The 18,528-nt window shown below is 51.3% G+C and overlaps 2 protein-coding genes across 11 annotated transcripts in view; one reads left to right on the plus strand and one right to left on the minus strand.

Moving 5' to 3' along the window:
* Positions 1–4,943: 4,943 nt before the first annotated feature.
* Positions 4,944–18,528, minus strand: part of tns1a (tensin 1a) — a 56,293-nt gene continuing 42,708 nt past the window's right edge. For 3 of the 10 annotated variants that reach the window (XM_062380836.1, XM_062380835.1, XM_062380843.1), the window contains 17 exons: positions 14,519–16,141; positions 13,646–13,723; positions 13,243–13,406; positions 12,991–13,123; positions 10,556–10,630; positions 10,177–10,203; positions 9,892–9,967; positions 9,220–9,758; positions 9,011–9,097; positions 8,796–8,924; positions 8,538–8,711; positions 8,373–8,444; positions 8,227–8,253; positions 7,966–8,134; positions 7,800–7,868; positions 7,688–7,717; positions 4,944–7,597 (listed from right to left, as the gene is read on the minus strand). In XM_062380836.1, coding sequence (XP_062236820.1) covers positions 7,468–7,597; positions 7,688–7,717; positions 7,800–7,868; positions 7,966–8,134; positions 8,227–8,253; positions 8,373–8,444; positions 8,538–8,711; positions 8,796–8,924; positions 9,011–9,097; positions 9,220–9,758; positions 9,892–9,967; positions 10,177–10,203; positions 10,556–10,630; positions 12,991–13,123; positions 13,243–13,406; positions 13,646–13,723; positions 14,519–16,141 — 3,602 coding nt within the window. In that variant the 3' untranslated portion in view covers positions 4,944–7,467. The remainder of the gene's footprint in view (positions 7,598–7,687; positions 7,718–7,799; positions 7,869–7,965; positions 8,135–8,226; positions 8,254–8,372; positions 8,445–8,537; positions 8,712–8,795; positions 8,925–9,010; positions 9,098–9,219; positions 9,759–9,891; positions 9,968–10,176; positions 10,204–10,555; positions 10,631–12,990; positions 13,124–13,242; positions 13,407–13,645; positions 13,724–14,518; positions 16,142–18,528) is intronic. The other 7 variants (XM_062380844.1, XM_062380837.1, XM_062380839.1 and 4 more) reach the window with 6 other exon arrangements.
* LOC133933672 (putative C-type lectin domain family 20 member A) lies at positions 11,411–12,815 on the plus strand. Its single transcript, XM_062380846.1, has one exon. It carries the CDS (start codon positions 11,810–11,812, stop codon positions 12,671–12,673), a length of 864 nt encoding a protein of 287 aa, XP_062236830.1. The 5' UTR covers positions 11,411–11,809; the 3' UTR covers positions 12,674–12,815.

Consider the following 18,528-nt stretch of genomic DNA (forward strand, 5'->3'; position numbering starts at 1 on the left):
AGAGCGAGAGTCTCAAAGCTTCCAGGATTAAGGCTTTAGACAGTGGCATTTCTCGGGGATTATGCTGCATGTACTGCTCGTACTCCTCCTCCTTGGCAATTCACGAGAGGCTCAAAGCGAGTTATGAACCCGCTGACTTCACAGACGGCTGCAGACCTGAGCACCAGAGGGAGTTTAGAGCTCCCACCTTTAGGCTTTGGTGAATCTGTCATGAATCTAGAGGTTTGCAGGCCTCGTTCTGGGGCTCTGGAACTCGCAGTGTGTGTGATTAAGGAAAGAGGCCTAACTTTTCCTCTGTCTGCAGGTCCATGAGGTGACAGGCAAATCCATCAGAGCCAATCAGAGCTGCCGCCGCGTCCTGAACCCGAGCTCTCGCAGTCCAGCTCCTCCACCGCCGGCGAGGAAGTCAAAGTTTCCGTCTCTCTCTCTCTGCGTTGGTGCAGCAGCTTCCTTCCCCGGCCACGGAGACAGAACAGGCTGCGATTAATTACAAAGAAATATTATCCTCTCGCAGGAGGCTCGCAACAACACGTGTATCCAAAGCAAACAGATACGGTGTGGTGCCTGGTGCCTTGTACAGCTGCCATGCCAAACCCAAGCCCACAGATCCGCTTACAGCAGATCAGAGACAGGCAGGGGGGGGGGGGGGGGGGGGGTTATCAAGCCTGCTGCAGCATAATAATTCCCACTTCACATCATTTCATCCTCACGCCTCCACATACAGCAGAGCAGCTAAAACTCAGTTCCCTGTTTCCTTGTCTCTCCTTGAAGTGAGAAGATGAACACACGTCTTCAGGAGCCGGATGCACGGGGAAGCAGCTGGGTGTGGGGGAGTCGTTCAGTCTGCATGACACCACATCATCCAGGGGGGGGCTGCACAGAGGTGGTGCAGTGAGTTGCAAGAGGAGATTTCATAAAAACTACAAGAATCCTAGAGAAGTGATGAGAAAACTCGTCAGGTGAGGCCCTCGAACGCACCGCGATGCATTCAAGCACCTGATCCACCATGAGACGAAGCTGCTGGAGGAAGGAGATGCTCTCATGAAGCTCCACGTCTCTGCAGAACCTGCAGGAGATGACCTCAGCTCCAGCTCAGAGGCTGCACGTGCACGTCCAGCTCAAACTGTTCGGCAACACAGTCGTAAAATCATTTTCCTAGAAAGTTAATGTGATCTTGAAATTGTTATTTTTACGACTTTTCAGGGATTCAGTTTCGAGTCCACGTTCAAATTGGTGTGAGTCCATTTCATATATTTCTTTGTGTCTGGAGACATGAACCTTGCAGGAATAAATCTGAGACACAAGTGGAGAAATAATGAGAGTTAACTTCTCTCCACTGGTCCAGATGGATTTCAGAGGTTTTGAGTTTTATGCATCGTTCAGAGTTTTTTACTGGAAATAACAACGACCTCCGTCCAGAGCTTAATGCTTATTGATATTTTACACCTCCACCAGGTGACAGAGGTCAGAGAGTCTGAGCTGTTATGTTGATCATGTAGAATAATATGAAACCGCTCTGGACATGAGATAAACTGATCATCTTCAGGTTCATCAGGAGATCAACAAATACAGGATGTGTTTCTGTATCTGGGAACTCTTCCTCCTGATGAAGAGGAGACTCAGACCTCGAGGAGCGAGGCCTCCCAAGATGAAGCTGAGCACTGTCATCAGAAACTCCATCATCAGCTGCAGGTTGAGCCACAACTGTTGTTGGTGCTACTCCAACACGAGGCCCTGAACCGTTGAGCAGGTGAATCAAACCTCCATCAAGGCCCGACACTTTCAAATTCTGCACCATGACAGGAAAGGAAGAGGAAGACGTTCTTCAGGAGCGGATTCCAAAGTGAAGATGTAGAGAACGACGTGTACGTTCTGCTGTTCATGCACAGCTCCTACTGGGCTGCAAGAATTGCTGCTATGCTGGACCCTGACAGATTTACAAGGTGGTGGACGCGTGCAGTTTACAGACGGAGGAATTTACTGCACATGCCGAGCGGAGGGCGTGTGGCCGTGCACGCTCGTCCTCGACTCCTCACATTTATCTGGGAGTGAACACCGCCGAGCCGACGTCCAGGCTGCAGAAGAATGTGATGTTTTGAGGCCCAAGCAGATCTTTTCGTTTCTGGCAGCCTGGATTCTGAATGAATGTGTGGAGCGTCCAGGTTCCAGCGCCGGGGAGATCGTCTCGCTTTTTATTGCCGTTGGCAGAATTCACAGACTAAATAATGGTTGTGCAATGGAATCGGGGCAGCAGGAAATAAATGGTGGTGGTCATGTTCATTCATGCTGGTAATGATCGCTGCCTTTTCAGGAAAATAAGGCGAAACCCCCTCAAAGCAAAGAAATTATTAACTTTGGAAACACAGGATCCAAAAGTCCAGACCGCGCCCGAGTTTCCAGATCTATCGTCAAGTTCAACCTTTCTTTTCAGGACTGCAGCCCCAGGGCCCAGGCCCGAGGACCCGGGCCCAGGCCCGAGGACCCGGGCCCAGGCCTGAGGACCCGGGCCCAGGCCTGAGGACCCGGGCCCTTCCCAAAGCCCCGGGCTCCCGAGGGCCGCGTCGTAAACACAGACGCTCCACGCCCGCCCTGACTCATGTTTGGGAGGATTCGCTTTTATTTAGTTTGTGTTTTCTCTCAAATGTGCTGTGTTGGAACTTGTTTGAAGCTGGTGACCTCGGTCCCCCCCTCCCTCTGACCCTTTGACCCTTTGACCCTTTGGCCCTGCGGCGTCAGGATTGTTTGAAGAATCACTCGTTGTCTTGTTCGTGCAAGAAAACAAGAGGAAGCATTTGTCCTGATCAAGATCCAGGTCACGAGGAAGCAGCTCGTTCCCTGAGCGCCTGGTCTTCTCCACCTCACGGATCTGGATCTTCACTGCAGCATCGGCAGAGACGTCCATGATCAGACCTCTGATGCACGCTCGCTGTTCCGGAGCGACTTCACACGAGCGTGAAGCGAGCAGGGAGCTGCTGAGCTGCGGGGGGGGGGGGGGGGACAGCTGGGCCGTGTCAGAGCCACTTCATGCAACATGTGGACGTGAAGCCCAGGGAACTGTTCCCTGATCAGCCTCTGTTATCTGGAGGAAACCCTCAAACTGCAGACAGGACAGCGCTGAGGAGGAATCCTGCAGAACACGATGGAGACAGAAAAGAGCTGCAGGGCTTCAGAGAGCTGAAGGTGGCCGATTCCATCCATCATTGAATCTGACGTCTTTGGGAAGTGAGCGAGCAGAAAGAGGAGTCGCACACGGACGAGTGCAAAACCAAAACAAGCTCCTTGATGTTTCCACTTGATAAGAGCCCAGTGGCATTTTCCCCTTGACGGAATATTTACAGTCCGGTGGAGTCGGCATGTGCTCGGGTCAAGTTTTTCCAAAACACCCGAGTGTGTGTGTGTGTGTGTGGGGGGGGGGGGGTTGTACCTGAAGGTTCCCACTGCTCAGACGTTCCCCAGCTGGAGCTTCACAAAGAGGCGGGACTCACTCTGGTTATCTGAGCTCTCACATCCTCATCTGCTCCAGCAACAATCACCAGGTCAGCGGCGCTGGCACCTTCAGCATCAGGGCTGGAGAGGCAGCGTGGACACACGTGCACGTGGACTGTGCACGTGCTGCATTATATAAGGATAATAAAAGACGTCCATGTTTTTTACAGTCGTCTTAAACGTGATCAAACTCCCGTTTATAACTCACAGACGCTCCTGATCTTGAATTCAATAACGTGGCCTGAACCCAAAGTGACCGAGCATCAGGCCGGACGCTAACCGCTAACGCTTTAGTGACAGGACACACGTGACCTCCGACCCATGATGCACTGCATGTGCCTCCCTCACAGCTCGTAATGTGGCGCGGTGGAATAGCGGAGGGCGACAGCCTGTGTGTAATTGGTCAGAGGGGAAGTGTGTCATGCATATTTGTGAGCATGAACAGCGTCTGCAGCCGTGGGAACTCACTCAGATTTGACTTCATATGTTTTATACCTGAAACAAAAGGAGCTGCAGCGACTCTGCAGCCGCTCGAGTGCAAACACCTGATGTCCGTTTGCACTCGAGCCTCTGAAGCTTCCAAGTAGTTTCTGCTCTAAACAGCCGACACACACACACACACACACACACACACACACACACACACACACACACACACACACACACACACACACACACACACACACACACACACACACACACACACACACACACACACGAGAATGTTCCTGAGTGAATCACTGACTTTGTCTCCCCCTCCTGGTGGTTTTCATTCTAGCAGTTGGCTGCACACTTTGCTGCTATCGGGAAACACTCTGTGTATTTTGTCATTTTGGTGAATTCAGCAAATGTTTCAGCCTAATTGATGAATCTCATTCTGTCTTCCTCATTAGTCAGAACAGTGAGGTCACATGATTCCATCAACTCTCTTCTTACCTGTGTTGCTCTTTTCCACAGCGGCACGTATCAGAAAATATCTTCCAGCAAAGTATTTATATATATTTATGTTTCCTACTTTTATCTTCCTCTGGTGTTTCCTGCTCGGACTCCACTCACCTCATTGTCTTCACCTGTGTGTGTGTGTGTGTGTGTGTGTCTGTTTGTGTATGTGTGTGTGCTCACCCGCAGCCTAATGAACATGAGCTCAACTGGTTAAAGAGATAAATCAGGTTCTGAGTCACAGAGGAAATAAAAACTATTCAATTAAACACAACTTTTAAGAATCTATCAAGAAAATAGTTCTGTCTCATATACTCCTTCCTTTTAGTCTTTTATCTCTATTATTATTATTAAATCATGTTTTTCTTCTTCTCTGGTTCAGCACAAAACCAGTAAAACCAGTTTTAAATGAAGGTCCTCCGGCTGTTACGTCCATAAATCAGGGCGGAGCTTCATGTTTAATATCTTTAACCAATACAGATTCAGGGAGAAACAAAAGAAGACGCTGAAATGTTGAATGGAACTGACTTGTATTGCTTTAATGTTCTTTTTTTCTCCTTAGGAACAGGTAAGCCATGACAATATAATGTAAATGAGAAGCGCAAACCAAATCTGAGACCCTCGGTACACCGTTCCACCGGAGTCTGCACAGGGGCCACAGACTCCTCCTCCTTCCACTCAAAGCAACAGGTACAACGCTCAGAGAACATTTATCTTTTAAGCTTTTTTCTTTTTCTTTTCCGAATGACTCAGAGTGGATGGAGCCAGGTGGTGGGTTTCAAAGCACTGTACCTCTTTGCTTTCACCGGAGAATGAACCAAATCATAACAAACAGGTGAGGAGAGAGAAAGGAATAAATAAGAATAAATAAATCAGTGACGTTCAGGAGACGACAGCTTCACGCTGAAGCTTCAGCAGACGCCCGTGTGGGATCTTCTGTTTGTTTTTTAAGTGCTTTGTTCGTTTCCCATCAGGCCACTGGGCGTCTGCTGTCGTCCCGCTGTGTAAACGCATCAGTATCTGACCTTTGACCTCTATGCGTCCCGGCTGCTCTGAGATCTGCTGAGCAAAGCTTTCAAAACGTGAAACACAAAAAACTGAAGGTGAAAAAGAAAAGCGACATGCATCAGTCGGAACACACGACGAGTGTTTGAATCTTTGGCTAAATGATAAGTGGAGCTGTTTTCATATTGCATGTGAGGTTTCCCTGCTTCCCTTTGTGTCTTGAACCGTTTTTAAAATCTACGCCGACTTCTACGAGTCGCTCAGACGCTCGCGTCCATGCAAATCAGACTCTCGGCTTCTACGTCGCTCATGCCCTACCTCGTTCTGAGAGGAAAAGTAAAAGAAACAAACATGACGAGCCCAAAAACAAACATATACATGTACAAAGTAATGTACACCATATATTCAAACACATTTCAAAATCGTCAGACTTTGAAATCATTAGCCAAAATAAGTATATCTTTTTTTTCTCAACCCATTAGGTCATCTTCTTTATCTAGACTGTACAATATATGTATATATGAGTAATCATGAGGGACCAAAGCAACAAAAATAAATACTTTTTCGCTATGTCACCTTTCAAAGTAGTATATCTATGTACATTATATCAATATCGATTCTCCTTAGCTTATTGTGATGGTTGAGCGAGTGTTCAACAAGCAGGCGTTTGCACAGTGTGGAAACTTTTTCTCTTTTGTTTTCTAGACCACGTCTCTACATGTAGATCTGTGACGACACCGTGGAACAACAAACCGTCCTGGATACAGCGAAAAGTTAACGCTGGCTCGAAAACCAAAGAAAAGTCAAAACAGAGCGTCTCGCCATCATGGGACTACTTCAACGATGGGTTGTCTACGTCTTTTCTCGAGTAAAAAAGGTTTCATGTTCTATTTCATGCAGTCTGTGACAAGTCAGACAACCTGGGTGAACTTGTCTAAAGGTTTTTAAAGTCGGCACACAGCGTAGAATGTTTCAGTGATGGCGTGATGAGGATGGCGAGGGGGCGTGGTGCGTTCAGGGACATCAAACATGCATAAAGAACAGTGCATAGGTCCAGGTCCTGGGGCCGGTCCCGGGTCATCTCCAGTGTGTTTGAGTGGCAGCGTCTATCAACAGATCCACTACTGCAAGCAGTTGGTGACGGGTGGGGGGGTGTGGGGGAGGGGGGTCCAAGCCTTAACGAGTGGCGCCACCTTGTGGACAAAGCCCCTCTCCGGCTGCCATGCGATCAGGAGCTGATTTCAGGCCAGAGTCATCCAATAAGCTTTAGAGAAAGAGGGAGGGACCGGGGCCGAGCCGGTGCGGCCGTGTGGCGTGGCGCTTGTTTTTTTGTTTTTTTTCTAGAGTCTGGTCTGCCGTGCGCAGTTTAGATCAGTCGGCGTTTCACTGCGGAGCCCTTTCCGACACACAACAGACCTGGAGAAAAACCACTCAAAGATTTCACGATGACTCGGTGGAGGGAGAAGAACCGAGCTTAAAGATCAAGCTAACATGCAGAAGGTCTTCACACTCTGTTTTGTTCAAACTTTTTTCCTGAAGACGAGTTCAAGAAGAAACCGTGTTTCTTTTTGTTTTTTTTTTGTTTTGTTTTGTTTTGTTTTGTTCAACACTTCATCTTTTGAAAAGAGGAAATAAAAATGGCTTCGTAGCTACGTCATTCTTGCACTTGTATTGCAACAACCTTTGGTAAATCAACAAAAAGGACAACAGAAAACCCCTGAAACATACAAGTCCTCACGTGTTCCCTGTCTCAACTTTGCATTGTTCCTCCTGTCCGCCTCATCCTCCTCTTCGCTTGTCACGTTCTCCGCTCCACTTCCTCCGACGCCACTTTGGATCCACGACAAATCCCTCGCACAGACTTCTCTTCCTTCCAAAAAAGACCAACGTCAAAGACAAGCCGTCAAGGCCGAGAGAAAACAAGAGAAACAAACCGACAGGAAACAGAAAAAAGAAAACATCTCCGTCGAGTCCGAGGCGTCGACGAAGACAGAAGATTCCAAGAAATGGCCGCCGCCATTTAAACTCCCGGGGGTTTCACCGCTTCATCATTTTGGAGACGAAGCTGACGATGGCGCAGGCGGGCTGACCCGGGTCCAGCTCCGCGAACAGGTGGCTCACGTTGTCCGTCGTGCTTCCTTGTTTCCTCGCCACGAATCCAAAGAGTCTGGAAGTTAAGACCCAAACGTCTGTTGAGTATTCAAACTGGTTCTCTAGAAGCATCTACTGGTTAAAATGTGTTGTTTACTTCACTGACCTGACGGAGCCGCCTCCTTCTTTTCCCCATCTGTGGGCACAGGAAACAGATGAACAGTTAATAACTAATCAGATGGTTCATGTTCTCATGTGGAGGCCATGAAGGGTCTTACTTCCTGTCCTGGGGATCGGTGTCACAGTAGGTCACTGTGTTGATGGGATAATGTCGCCTGAAGAAGATCCTGCAGCAGGAGAAAGAGAAACACGCCGGTTACTGGAGGAAGTGACGAGGAAGACACCTTCAGAGACGTTCCTATTCCAATGGACAACTGTACTCACTTCCTCTGGCTGTCCGTGAGTGTGATGCCCTGTGGGGACACCTTGAAGTGGACGGTGGTGGCCGCCGGCAGCGGGTTGGTCCCCAGGGTCTGACTGATCGCCTTGGCTATGGCCTGAGGACCAGTGAGAGACTCCATGTCCACAGAGTTGATGAAGAGGACGTTACAGGCTGGAGGAGAGACAGAGAGAGAGAGAGGTGGAGTTAGATCTCCGGTGAGAGGAGAGAGTATCTCGGCATGAACAGAGTGAACCAGTATTTACCATGAGCTTCTTCAGGAGCCTTCTGAACTGTAAAGTAAAAGTGTGGACATGTGAACTGATTCATGTAGAAACACACAAACACTGAATGTCTCCTGACGAGTGGATGGAGAGTGAATCTGAGAACATGTGATGATTCTCCTTCTTACCTGCTCCTTGTTTCATGAGCTCCAGCCCAGGATCAGTGGGCGTCACCAGCTCCAAGGCCTCCTCGTTGGGATCTGAGAGCAAAGAAGGAGAGAGTGAACCTCCTCCTAGATTCAGATGTCCTCAGGAGGTAAAGGGGACATTGGGGGACGGGGGCTTGGACGGACCTTTGGTGGGGATCATCAGTTTGCAGGGCAGAGCCAGTGGAGTCATGGAGTGTTGGTAAACCAGAGCGGACAGACACCCGAAGTACGGCTCGTTGGGACAACCCTTCAGACGCACGCCCTTAGGACTGGTCTCGATCAGGAAGTGTCTCACCAGCTCGGTGGTCAGGTCCCCGACTGGAAAACACACAACTACATGTCAGATGTTTCACTTCCTGCTGTGAGGAAGCTTCCTGCTGCTAGGGGGCGCTCTATATTCACCTTTCTTGGTTTGCTGGGCAGTCGGAGGGGGGCAGGCCACCTTCATGGCCAGACCGTACGCCCCCCGGAACGAGTGGCTGTCCCGGATGATGAAGGCCCCGGGCTCCCTGTCCTTCAGCAGGTTGATGGCTGAGAGAAGGAGAGAGGAGGAGGAGGAGGATGAGAGAGGAAGAGGAGGCCCGGTCAGGTGAGGGCAGCGAGGCTGGGACTCTCACCTTGCTCTCTGGAGATGTCGGGCTTGTACCAGAACCTGGACGTGTCCTGGACGAACTTCACGTTCATCTTGATGTCGGGACAGTCGTCTGTTCAGAGGAGGAGAGACGTGATTACTGCAGAGGACACATCCTGAAACTCTAAAGCAGTCGGCGTGACCTTTGACCTGTGAGATCTTCTCTGGAGGAGCATGGTGTTTATAGCGTCTCACCATATATGGACTTGGGGAGGTCTGGGACTGTGCGAGGGCCGGTCAGATTCGGCGTGCTGCCCCCGCTGGCCGGTGTTGGCGTCATGTTATTGTTGTCCATCCTCTCTGCGTCTCCGCTGGACATGTGTCTCTTCTCCGGCAGCTGCGGGGACACGGGGAAGGCCGGCGTGGACGGCGGCGGGGCGCTCCCCTGGCGAGAGGCGGCCCCCAGCTCATCGGGGGTGCTGTGGCCACTCGCTGCCGTGCGGCGCCCCATCAGGGGGCTGGGAGGCACGCCGGCGCCTGCTGTCTTTCGTCCAATCAGAGGGCTGGAGGGGATGCCGGACGCAGGCGGGTGTCTGCCCAGGGAGGGGCTGGCTTGACCCAGGCGTCTCTGGAGGGCGGGGCTGGGCGGTGTGTTGGTGGCCACGGTGCGGTGGAGGGTGTTGGGACTTCCGGGGACGGTGTGGACGCCCATGATGTCCACCTGGCAGCCCTCGGGGGAGGCGGGTCTGTAGGGGTGGGAGTGGGCGGGGCTGTCTGACGAACCAAACCTCCTCCTGCAAAATAAAACAACCATGAATCATCTGCTTCCTGTTTTAACAGAAAAAAACAAGATGAAGAGCGAGGCTGCGTCTCGTCTTCATCGCTCCTCAGTTACTGATGAGGAGGAAGAGGAACCTGAGGACTCACCCGTCTGCACCGTGGACCGGGCTGCTGGAGCAGAACCCAGCGCCGAACTGTCTCGAGTCCTCAAAACTGGGATGATCTGAACAACACGGAGCGTCACGACAAACACACAAACACACACACAGGGTCAGTCTCTACACAACCTGTCTCTCGTCCACATGTGATGCAGGTGTCGGGCGGCAGAGCGACACAATCAGAAAACTGTGCGTTGGAAAGTGAGACACACAAACGTTCAGGACATAAAGTGTCTCGGTGTTTCGGAGACTGTGCTGGTGGAAACACGCTTACCGTGCTCTCCATCGTTAGAATCAGAGTCTAGCGGCAAGAAAAGATAGAAAGCAAAGGATGAAGAAAGAGAAGAGGAAGAGGAAGAGGAGAGGATGTTTGGAGGAGGAGGAGAGAGGGAAGACAAACTTGAGTGCAAAGCCAGAAAAGCCAGATGTGAGCAGCAGGGGGCGCCAGAGACAACTACACTCGGCTTCAGAAGGAAGGGAGTTATTTATCTCAGATCTAATATCGAGTAACAAGTTCAGCTCATTGTGATTCTGTGTCTCTGTGTCTGTGAAAAGTTTGAAGCAGCTGCACCTTTTACATGTGACGATAGGAAAGAGGGAAACTCTTTGTTTTGAATCTTTACCAGGTGTGTGAAGAGAGACGGTGAACTGACCTGATCCGACCTGGTGGTGCGGCTTCAGTCCGAGCGTGGACAGCGGCGTCTTGGTCAAACCTGCAGGAGAACGAGCTGCACACAAAGAGACAGGAAGTCACAATTTAAAGCAGAATAAAAGAACTGAATATGAATAAAAACAGGAAGATGAAACGACATGCAAGAGTTTGAACTGAGCAAACACAATGAAACATGTTTGACTTGAATGTAAAGATTCCACTGTTCTTTCTTGTATTTATTGATTTGAATCATCTCCACTCACTAGTTCAGACGTTTACTCTGACATGTCATCAGCTGCTTTAACTTCACACATTTAAAAAAGAGCTGTAGAGGTTTAATCAGGTGGTGGAGAAATGAGCCAATGAGCATGAGGAATGAGAGTCACATGAGACGATGACCACGGCTGAGGCGGCGACACGCGGTGAAGGTTAAAACACGTGTCGGTGGAGGAGACGTCCAACCTGAAGACTTGTGTCTTCTGAAGAGACACTCTCACAGACGGGATCCGTGATTTAAATATCGAGCAACAGAACGAACTCTTCAGCTGGAGACAGAAGATCCAGAGCAGCGTCAGGTCGGGGGTTCAGGTCTGGGGCGGATGGAGGATGAGGAGGGTGAAGATGACGGTTCAGATTCTTACTGCAACAGCTGATCAGGACTGGCTGCAGGAAGGGGGGGGGGGTGGCATTTCTATAAATTTGTTTCCAGAGAAGAATCCTTCAAGCTCGACTGATGATGTGTTTTGCCTCTCATTCAAACGCACTGCTTTGCACACACCTGCTGGTGTTCCCTGTCCGGTGATGCATCACTCGTGTTTTGCCTCAAACAAATTCACAAGGTGTTTGTGTAAGTGTCGGGAGGAGCTCGTTTCTGAAACTGAGCGAGAGGAAGATCCTTCTGGAATAAGAGCTTCTGTTGAGACGACACATTCATCTTCAACGTGTTCTCCTGTGAATTATAATTCAGCTCCCTGATGAAACCTGAAGCTTCCTCACATTCGAACACATTTCACTTTTCAGTTCATGTTATCTTTAAGTCATTGTGGTGACACGCTTCATTAATGTGTCTGTTTGAGTGTCGATTGTGAAATATTTGTGTTTTAAACTTTGTTTTAAAACTTTAAATGAATATTAAGTGACTTGCTCATCAAATCAGCTGCAGATTTGTGTCTGTCCTCTAAAGACTGATGAGCCGCAGATCTCGTCAGTGTCCCCTCGGCCGTGAGTCTTGGTTTCACCCAGAATCCTTCACTCCATGCAAATACTTGCAAACCTTAGCGTCAACTTGTTTAAAGCTCCCTCACATCTCCAGCGTCCTGCAGCCATGGAGGAGACGCTCGCCTGCCTCCTCCTGCTGCTGCTCAGCTCGTCCTCTGAGAAGTACGTGTACGTGGATCAGAGGATGAGCTGGCTTGAGGCTCAGACTCACTGTCGGACTCATTACACGGACCTGGCTGCCGTCTGCAGCAAACAGGACACAGAGCATATCCAGAAGCTCGCCTCTAAGATCGACGGATTTATATGGATGGGGATGGAGAAATTCTCCACAGGCGGGGTGAAGTGGATGTGGTCGGGCGGTGCTGAGGTGACTGAGTTCTTCTGGAAGGAGGGGCAGCCAGAAAACCGAACGAATGAGTACTCCAGTTTAATTCAGATGGACGGATGGCGCGATAGCCACTCGCACTACAGCTTTCCCTTCTTCTGCTTCAGGGTGGTGGTGGTGAGGGAGAGGAAGACGTGGGAGGACGCTCTGGACCACTGCAGGGAGCTTCACCTCGACCTGGCCAGCATCAACTCTGAGACGGAGATGCTGCTGATCCAGAGCGAGCTGGGGAAACACGTCACCTCAGAGCACGTCTGGATCGGTTTGCATTTCTTCCCCGACGGCTGGCGGTGGGTGGACGGGCGGCCGCTGGAGTACGAGGCCTGGAGAGAGGAGATCAGACCCGCGTGTCCTCGACTCAGTATGAGCTGTGCTGCTCTACAGGTGACGGGGGGAGCAGCGGCGCTCGTTGACACCACAGGGGGGACCGGAGTCAGTTCTACTGCTGCTGGTGTGAATCAGCGTGTGTGGAAGCCTCATGACTGTGAAGACAGACTCCACTTCGTCTGCTACTGACACGTTCAGAAATATATACTTCAAGTTTGTTTTTACTAGTGATATGAGTATCAAGGTTAAATTGAAGAAGCATTTTGAAAGTTTTGTGATGTCGTTTCTGTCCTGATTTAAATCTTTAGATCTTGTTTATGTGCTTTTTAGATTTGAACCTTTCATTCTTTTTTGTTTGTTTCTAAACTGGCGCTGAAGAAATTGTAATAATAAGAAATAAATGATTTCCTGTCTTGTCTGACTCGTACGTTCATATTTCTTTACAACTAAGAAGAGAGAGTTATTCAGGCAGAGCAGATCTGAGAGCGCCCCCTGTCTGGACCTACACATGTTGAAGTAAGGAGTCTGAGGCGACACAGGGAAGCCGGGGGTCTGTGGAGAGTTCTCACCACCGCCTCCAAAGGCAAAACCGTCCGGCTTGTGGTCCTCGAACGCCTCCCGGTAGCTGTGCATGAGACCCTTCAACAACAAGACAGGTGTTGGTTAGTGTGATGAATCAGCAGAGAGGAGTGTCTTCAAGCTGAAGAGGGAGGACACAACAGAACAATGTCCTCAGGTCGTGGGGACGAACACCGCACCTCTCGGGGTCTTCCTCCCGGGTTGAGCGACAGGTTGTTGGCGAAGTCTGGCGAGTGAACCGGCGGCGTGCTCTCGTGGCTGCTCTGGTACTGACCCTCGCTGGTGGTCCGGCGCCGGCCCGTCTCCTGCGTCACCTCCGGGGTCATTCCTCTGGAGCGAACTCCTGCCACAGGCCAAAAGGTTCAGTGGGCTGTCCACTCATATTCAAAAACAGATGTTATAGTGTGTGTGTGTTAGGAAATGAGGGGACACACAGAGCTGGACCCAGAGGGGGGGGGGGGGGGGGGGGTTAAAGAGTAAAGAAGTGATATGCAGGAAATAAAAAGCAGTGGAAAGTGAGAAATAAACAAATGAAGTGATAATAAAAGGGCAGAAAGTAAAAGGGAAGGAAAGTGGACAAACCAGAGAAGGAATAGGAGCGATGGCGGTCAGACTCAGGTGATATGCTGTCACAGAGGCCCCGGATACGAGCGTTGTACTCTGTCCCGGGGGGGGGGGGGGTCAGGGAGGAGGGCGGGAGGCAGGAGGTGGAGGAGGAGGAGGAGGAGGAGGAGGAGGAGGCAGGAGGAGGAGGAGGAGGAGGAGGAGGAGGAGGAAGCAGATGCACGAAGGAGGGATGGAGTGAACAGAAAAGAAGAAAAGGAAAAAACAGAACAGAAATGAATCCAATGAAAGTGAAAAGATATTTGTCAGATGAGATGATTTTGTTTCGTCTCAGTCACAATAATCCATCAGATCTGTGACAACCTGAGAACTGGGGGTTTATAACTGTCCTCCAGAGGGTGGCGCTGGTGAGCTTCCACATGAACGTATAGAAGAAGCTGGTGCAGAAAACTGAAGAGAATCTAAAGTTACAGAATAAAAGTCTCAAACAGCCTCGTCAGAGTTTCTCATTCACACATTAACATAATGTTTGCCTCTTATCATAAAATACTTTCCCTCCCTCCGGGCAGAAATAAAACCTTTTTCTATTTTAGTTTATTCTTTTGCATTTTTGTAACTTCTCTCAGTTGTGTTGTTTTGGATTTATGACTTTTTACTTTGGAACTTATTTGATCTAATCTTCAATTTTCTTGCTGTATTTGTTATTTATGATGTATTGTAGGTCTGATCTGTGGAGCGTGAAGTGTTTCTATCATGTTTCTTATTAAATTTGATTATTTTCTATTCTTATTCAGTTATAAACCTGAACTTGAACCAAACTAATCTTCAGTTAGTAACTTTTTTTTACTGGGAACATGCTGGTTTCCATAGTTGTGTTTCAGCCTCTCTTACCGGCGATGCGGTGAGCCACCAGGCCTTCCAGGTTGAGCGTCTCCTCCTCTGCATCTTGTTGGGGGGTGACCGCGGGGACGGGGGAGGACGAGGCGCTGTAGCCCGTGTACGGGGACGAGCCCTGCAGGTCCGGGGAGTGGGACACCAAGGAGCCCTGGTGCGAGCTCACAGGCTTCAGAGGAGCCTGCTGGCTGAAATCGGTGGGGAAGTGGTGCGGTGCCTGGCGTGGGTGGAGGTAGGGCTCTGGAGTGTGTGTCGGGGTGGTGTTCTGGTGTTGGAAGCTGGCGTTGGGCCTCTGGGGGGAGTACACAGGAGACTCCATGACGGGGCTCTGGTTGGACACTCTCCCCGTCGAGCGGAGCGGCTGGTGGAAGGCGTTGTTGACCGAGCCCGAGCTGCTGTAGCCGTGGATGGCCGAGTCCGCCTGGTACGAGGGTCTGGCGAGCGTCTGGGAGAAGGGCGCCTGGGACGAGTTCAGGCTGTTTTCGCCAGGGGGCGCACTGTGAGACTTGGACATGTGGGAGTTGATGGGGTCCAGGTCGAGCATGAGCATGTTGAGCGCCTCGATGGACTGCTCGATGTCCCGCTGCGACGCCGGGAAGTGGGGCAGGCTGTGGGTGGCCTGCAGCGGCGGTCCGAAGGGGTCGTCTGGGAGGCTGTACTGGTGCCAGGTGTTCAGACCCCTCTGGACGGCCTCTCGGCTGCTGGTGCTCCTCTCGGGGGCGCGGGGCATCGGCGTGGGGCAGGCATCAGGGCTGCCGGCAGGCGGGTTCCCGAAGGACTGCGAGCGGTACATCCCTCCTCCGTTCTGGAAGCCGCTGTACCCCCCCTGTGGGGACGCAGCGTCCACCGTCCTCTCCTGCAGCGCTGTGGGAGTTCGGACTCCGTGCACGGGCATTTCGCTCAACTTCTCCCCGAGGACGCCTCTCTCCAGGTACGGCCCGTCGTTCTGCCCACTGACAGGCGTCTGTGATTGGTAGTAGAGGTCAGCCGGCGTCCCCTGCCCCTCCAGGGAAGAGATGGTGCCCAAGCTGTCCACACTGTTGCCCTCCTGGCTGTTGGGCACCTCGTCGTCGAGGATGTCTGTCTCTCGCTCCTCGGTCGGTCGGACACCGGCTAGTCTGGTGTGGCCCCCGTTGACGTGCACCTGCGCTGGGACCAGGTGCCGCACGCCGCCCCCAGGACTGGTGGACGTGGACAGGTAGGCTTGCCGTAGGTGAGCCGGCGCCTCGAGGCCGCTCAGGAGCTGGTCGAGCTCCCTCTTCTCCTGTGGGCTGAGGGGCGGGTGGGCCGCTGTCGGGTTGCTGTGATTGGCGGCGCTCGGCACCGACTGGCTGTGCTCATCGGTACGATCGGTCTTGACGGAGGCGGTGGAGTTGCCCGAGTCGCTGCTCACGGAGAGGGTGTGGTCGACGGCAGGGAGGGAGGCGTGGCCCGCAACAGGAAGTGTCGGTTCGGCGGTCTGGAGCGGGTGGCTGGCGCTCTGCAGCAGGCTCTTAGCATTGGTCAGAGGGTTTTCAAGGACTGGGAGGCCGTTGATGGTGACCACTCCCTCCAGGGAGTCTTTCTTACGGACGCGGGCGTAGAGGCTTCCATCAAGTGGACCCTGGGTGTGAACAACATCTGAAACACACAGAGACAAACTCTAGTCAACATACACAGAATCAAAACATGGAACCAAAAGGGACCGGACCTCACACCAAGACACCAAGACAGTGAGCCCCCCCCCAGCCGTCTCATGTGACCTCAGCCCCTCCAGCTCTATTTATAGCAGGAAGCCCCTGTCACGTTGCGTCAGTGCCGGTCTGTTGTGAACCAGGACGTCCAAACAGCTGGTGAGTCGGAGCCGAAGAGACGAAGAGTCCGTTTGAAAAGCAGGAGACGACTGACCGTCCTCTCCAAGCTACAGACACGATGCACAGAGCTGTTTCTAAATGTGTTCAAAGATGTGAAAAAGAATGACACAGGCATATTTGTGTTATTTTTGGAGCATGTAGCAAACTGGGCAGAGCTTGACTCTGAATTCCTTTGGCCTGGCTGCACCTCAGATGAGGGAAACTTTCCTTAAAAGTCTGTGAGCTTCAACCAAACCCTCTGTGAAGTCTGTGCATTCTGAAATCAAGGCCAAAAAAACCCAAGAAGAGTTTTGCATGAGAGTTCTTTTGTGCAGAGAGATTAAAAACACTCGTTAGTGGCCCATGAACACGTCATCATGTGTGTGTGGAGCGTGTTGATCCCACACAGGAGACACAGTGTTTACTTTAGAGTCACTGTGAAACTCTGCTTCCTCCAGACACCAGAGTCACACATGCACCAGCTCCTTCACAACACCTCCCATTCACCAGCATATTTCTGCAGAATACACACATATATGTGCCGGCGGCCGGCTCATGTGAGGGATGTGCCAAACTGAGCGCCCCCCCCCCCCCCCCCCCCCCCCAGGGACAGATGGTGGATCACTCGGTCGTAGCTATTTCAAACCCCCGTCCACGACAGCTCCCGGCTCCGTGGTGACAGGCGGAGAGGAGCTGGAAACAGCTCTCGGCTCCTGGGCTTGTTTTTCATGACCAAACACAGATTCACCGTGAACGACTCCAGGTTTGGTTTCAGATCTAAAGTGAAAACAGGAGAGGAACATTCCCGCTACAGATATAAAGTTGAATTTTGAGTACGAGCACCAGATTCTTTAATATCTGAATATTCAAATCCTAAGAATATCTCTGGGTGGAAGCTTCCTCCTTACCTGCAGGTCAAGAGAGGAAGAACTGTCTCCTCTTCCTCACTGAGATCAAGAAGCTTCAGGTGGAGGACGGGTCAGTTAACGTCCAGACTGGTCCAGTCTCCTCTGAGCTCTGAGCCTGAAGGCTTCTCCTCTCAACCTCTGATTCATACCCTGCTGTCACCCAACATGTGCTCCAGTGGAGGCGGGGCCCACACTGGGGCTGAGCTGGCACTGGGCTGATCCCAGCTCTGTTCCCAGCAGCCGGGGGCGGGACACCGCTGCCGCCGCCGCTGACCTCCACCTCCGCCTCCGCCCTGCTGCTGTTTCTCATAAACTGACACTGCCACGCCTCTGCCTGATGACATCATCAGCGGGGGATCCCCTCACCCAGGGGCTCCCCCGCGGCCCCCACCATGAGATCTGCACGAGTCTGTCAATCAAACTTCTCAGGTCCAGAGTCCAGCAGCTGAGCTCTTCTGTCCCTTCACCGCCGACCCTCTGCACACAGTGGAGGCCCTTGTTCTTGTTCTGGTGCAGAAGAGATGACGAGTGAAGCTTTGAGTCTTTGAGTCTTTCTCCAGCTGCTGTTTGAGGTGAGACCAGGACAGGGTCGTGTGTCATGTGACGGCTCGTCCACGTCACAAAGCAAAATGCAACATTTGGGCATCAGGCATTTTGATGGTTTTACCAGGGAACATTAAAGTTTCCAGTGATTCACCAACTTCACAGCCTCTCACATATCATGGAGCTGCTCGTCAAATCCAATCGTCCGAATCCTTTAAGATCCTTTGCTCTGTTAAACCTTTTTTTTTTATTTCTTTGTGCGTTTCCCACAGAATGAATTATCTTTGTTGTGTTTCCCTCTGAGTTTGTGTGTTTGTTCGTTAGGCAGGATTCTGTGAGAACCACGAGACGGATTTCCATGGAACTCGGTGTAAAGCTGCGGTTTGTGTCGGGAGAGAACTTGTTAAACTTTTCTCACTTCCTCTGACTTTGTGAGAGTTTTAGTGATTTTCCAGATTTTCTCAGTGAATCATTTTCCGCAGTTTGAGGTTTAATCTCTCTGAGAGATTATATTTTATCTTGGCTGTGACTCACTTGTGTGAATGTTTGTGGAGTGAGTCTCTTCAGACACTTCCATTTGCTCACCAGGGGAGGAGGATGGTGGTGTCAGGGGGGGGGGGGGGGGCGAGGTCACATCCTCAACATTTGCCCCTCACTCGTCATGAACGGGAAACAAACACGGGTCTGACTCCACTCGACCCCGGCGATGAGCAGCAGCCGGTCT

This window comes from Platichthys flesus, chromosome 22, assembly GCF_949316205.1.
Source record: "Platichthys flesus chromosome 22, fPlaFle2.1, whole genome shotgun sequence".
Lineage (NCBI taxonomy): Eukaryota > Metazoa > Chordata > Actinopteri > Pleuronectiformes > Pleuronectidae > Platichthys > Platichthys flesus.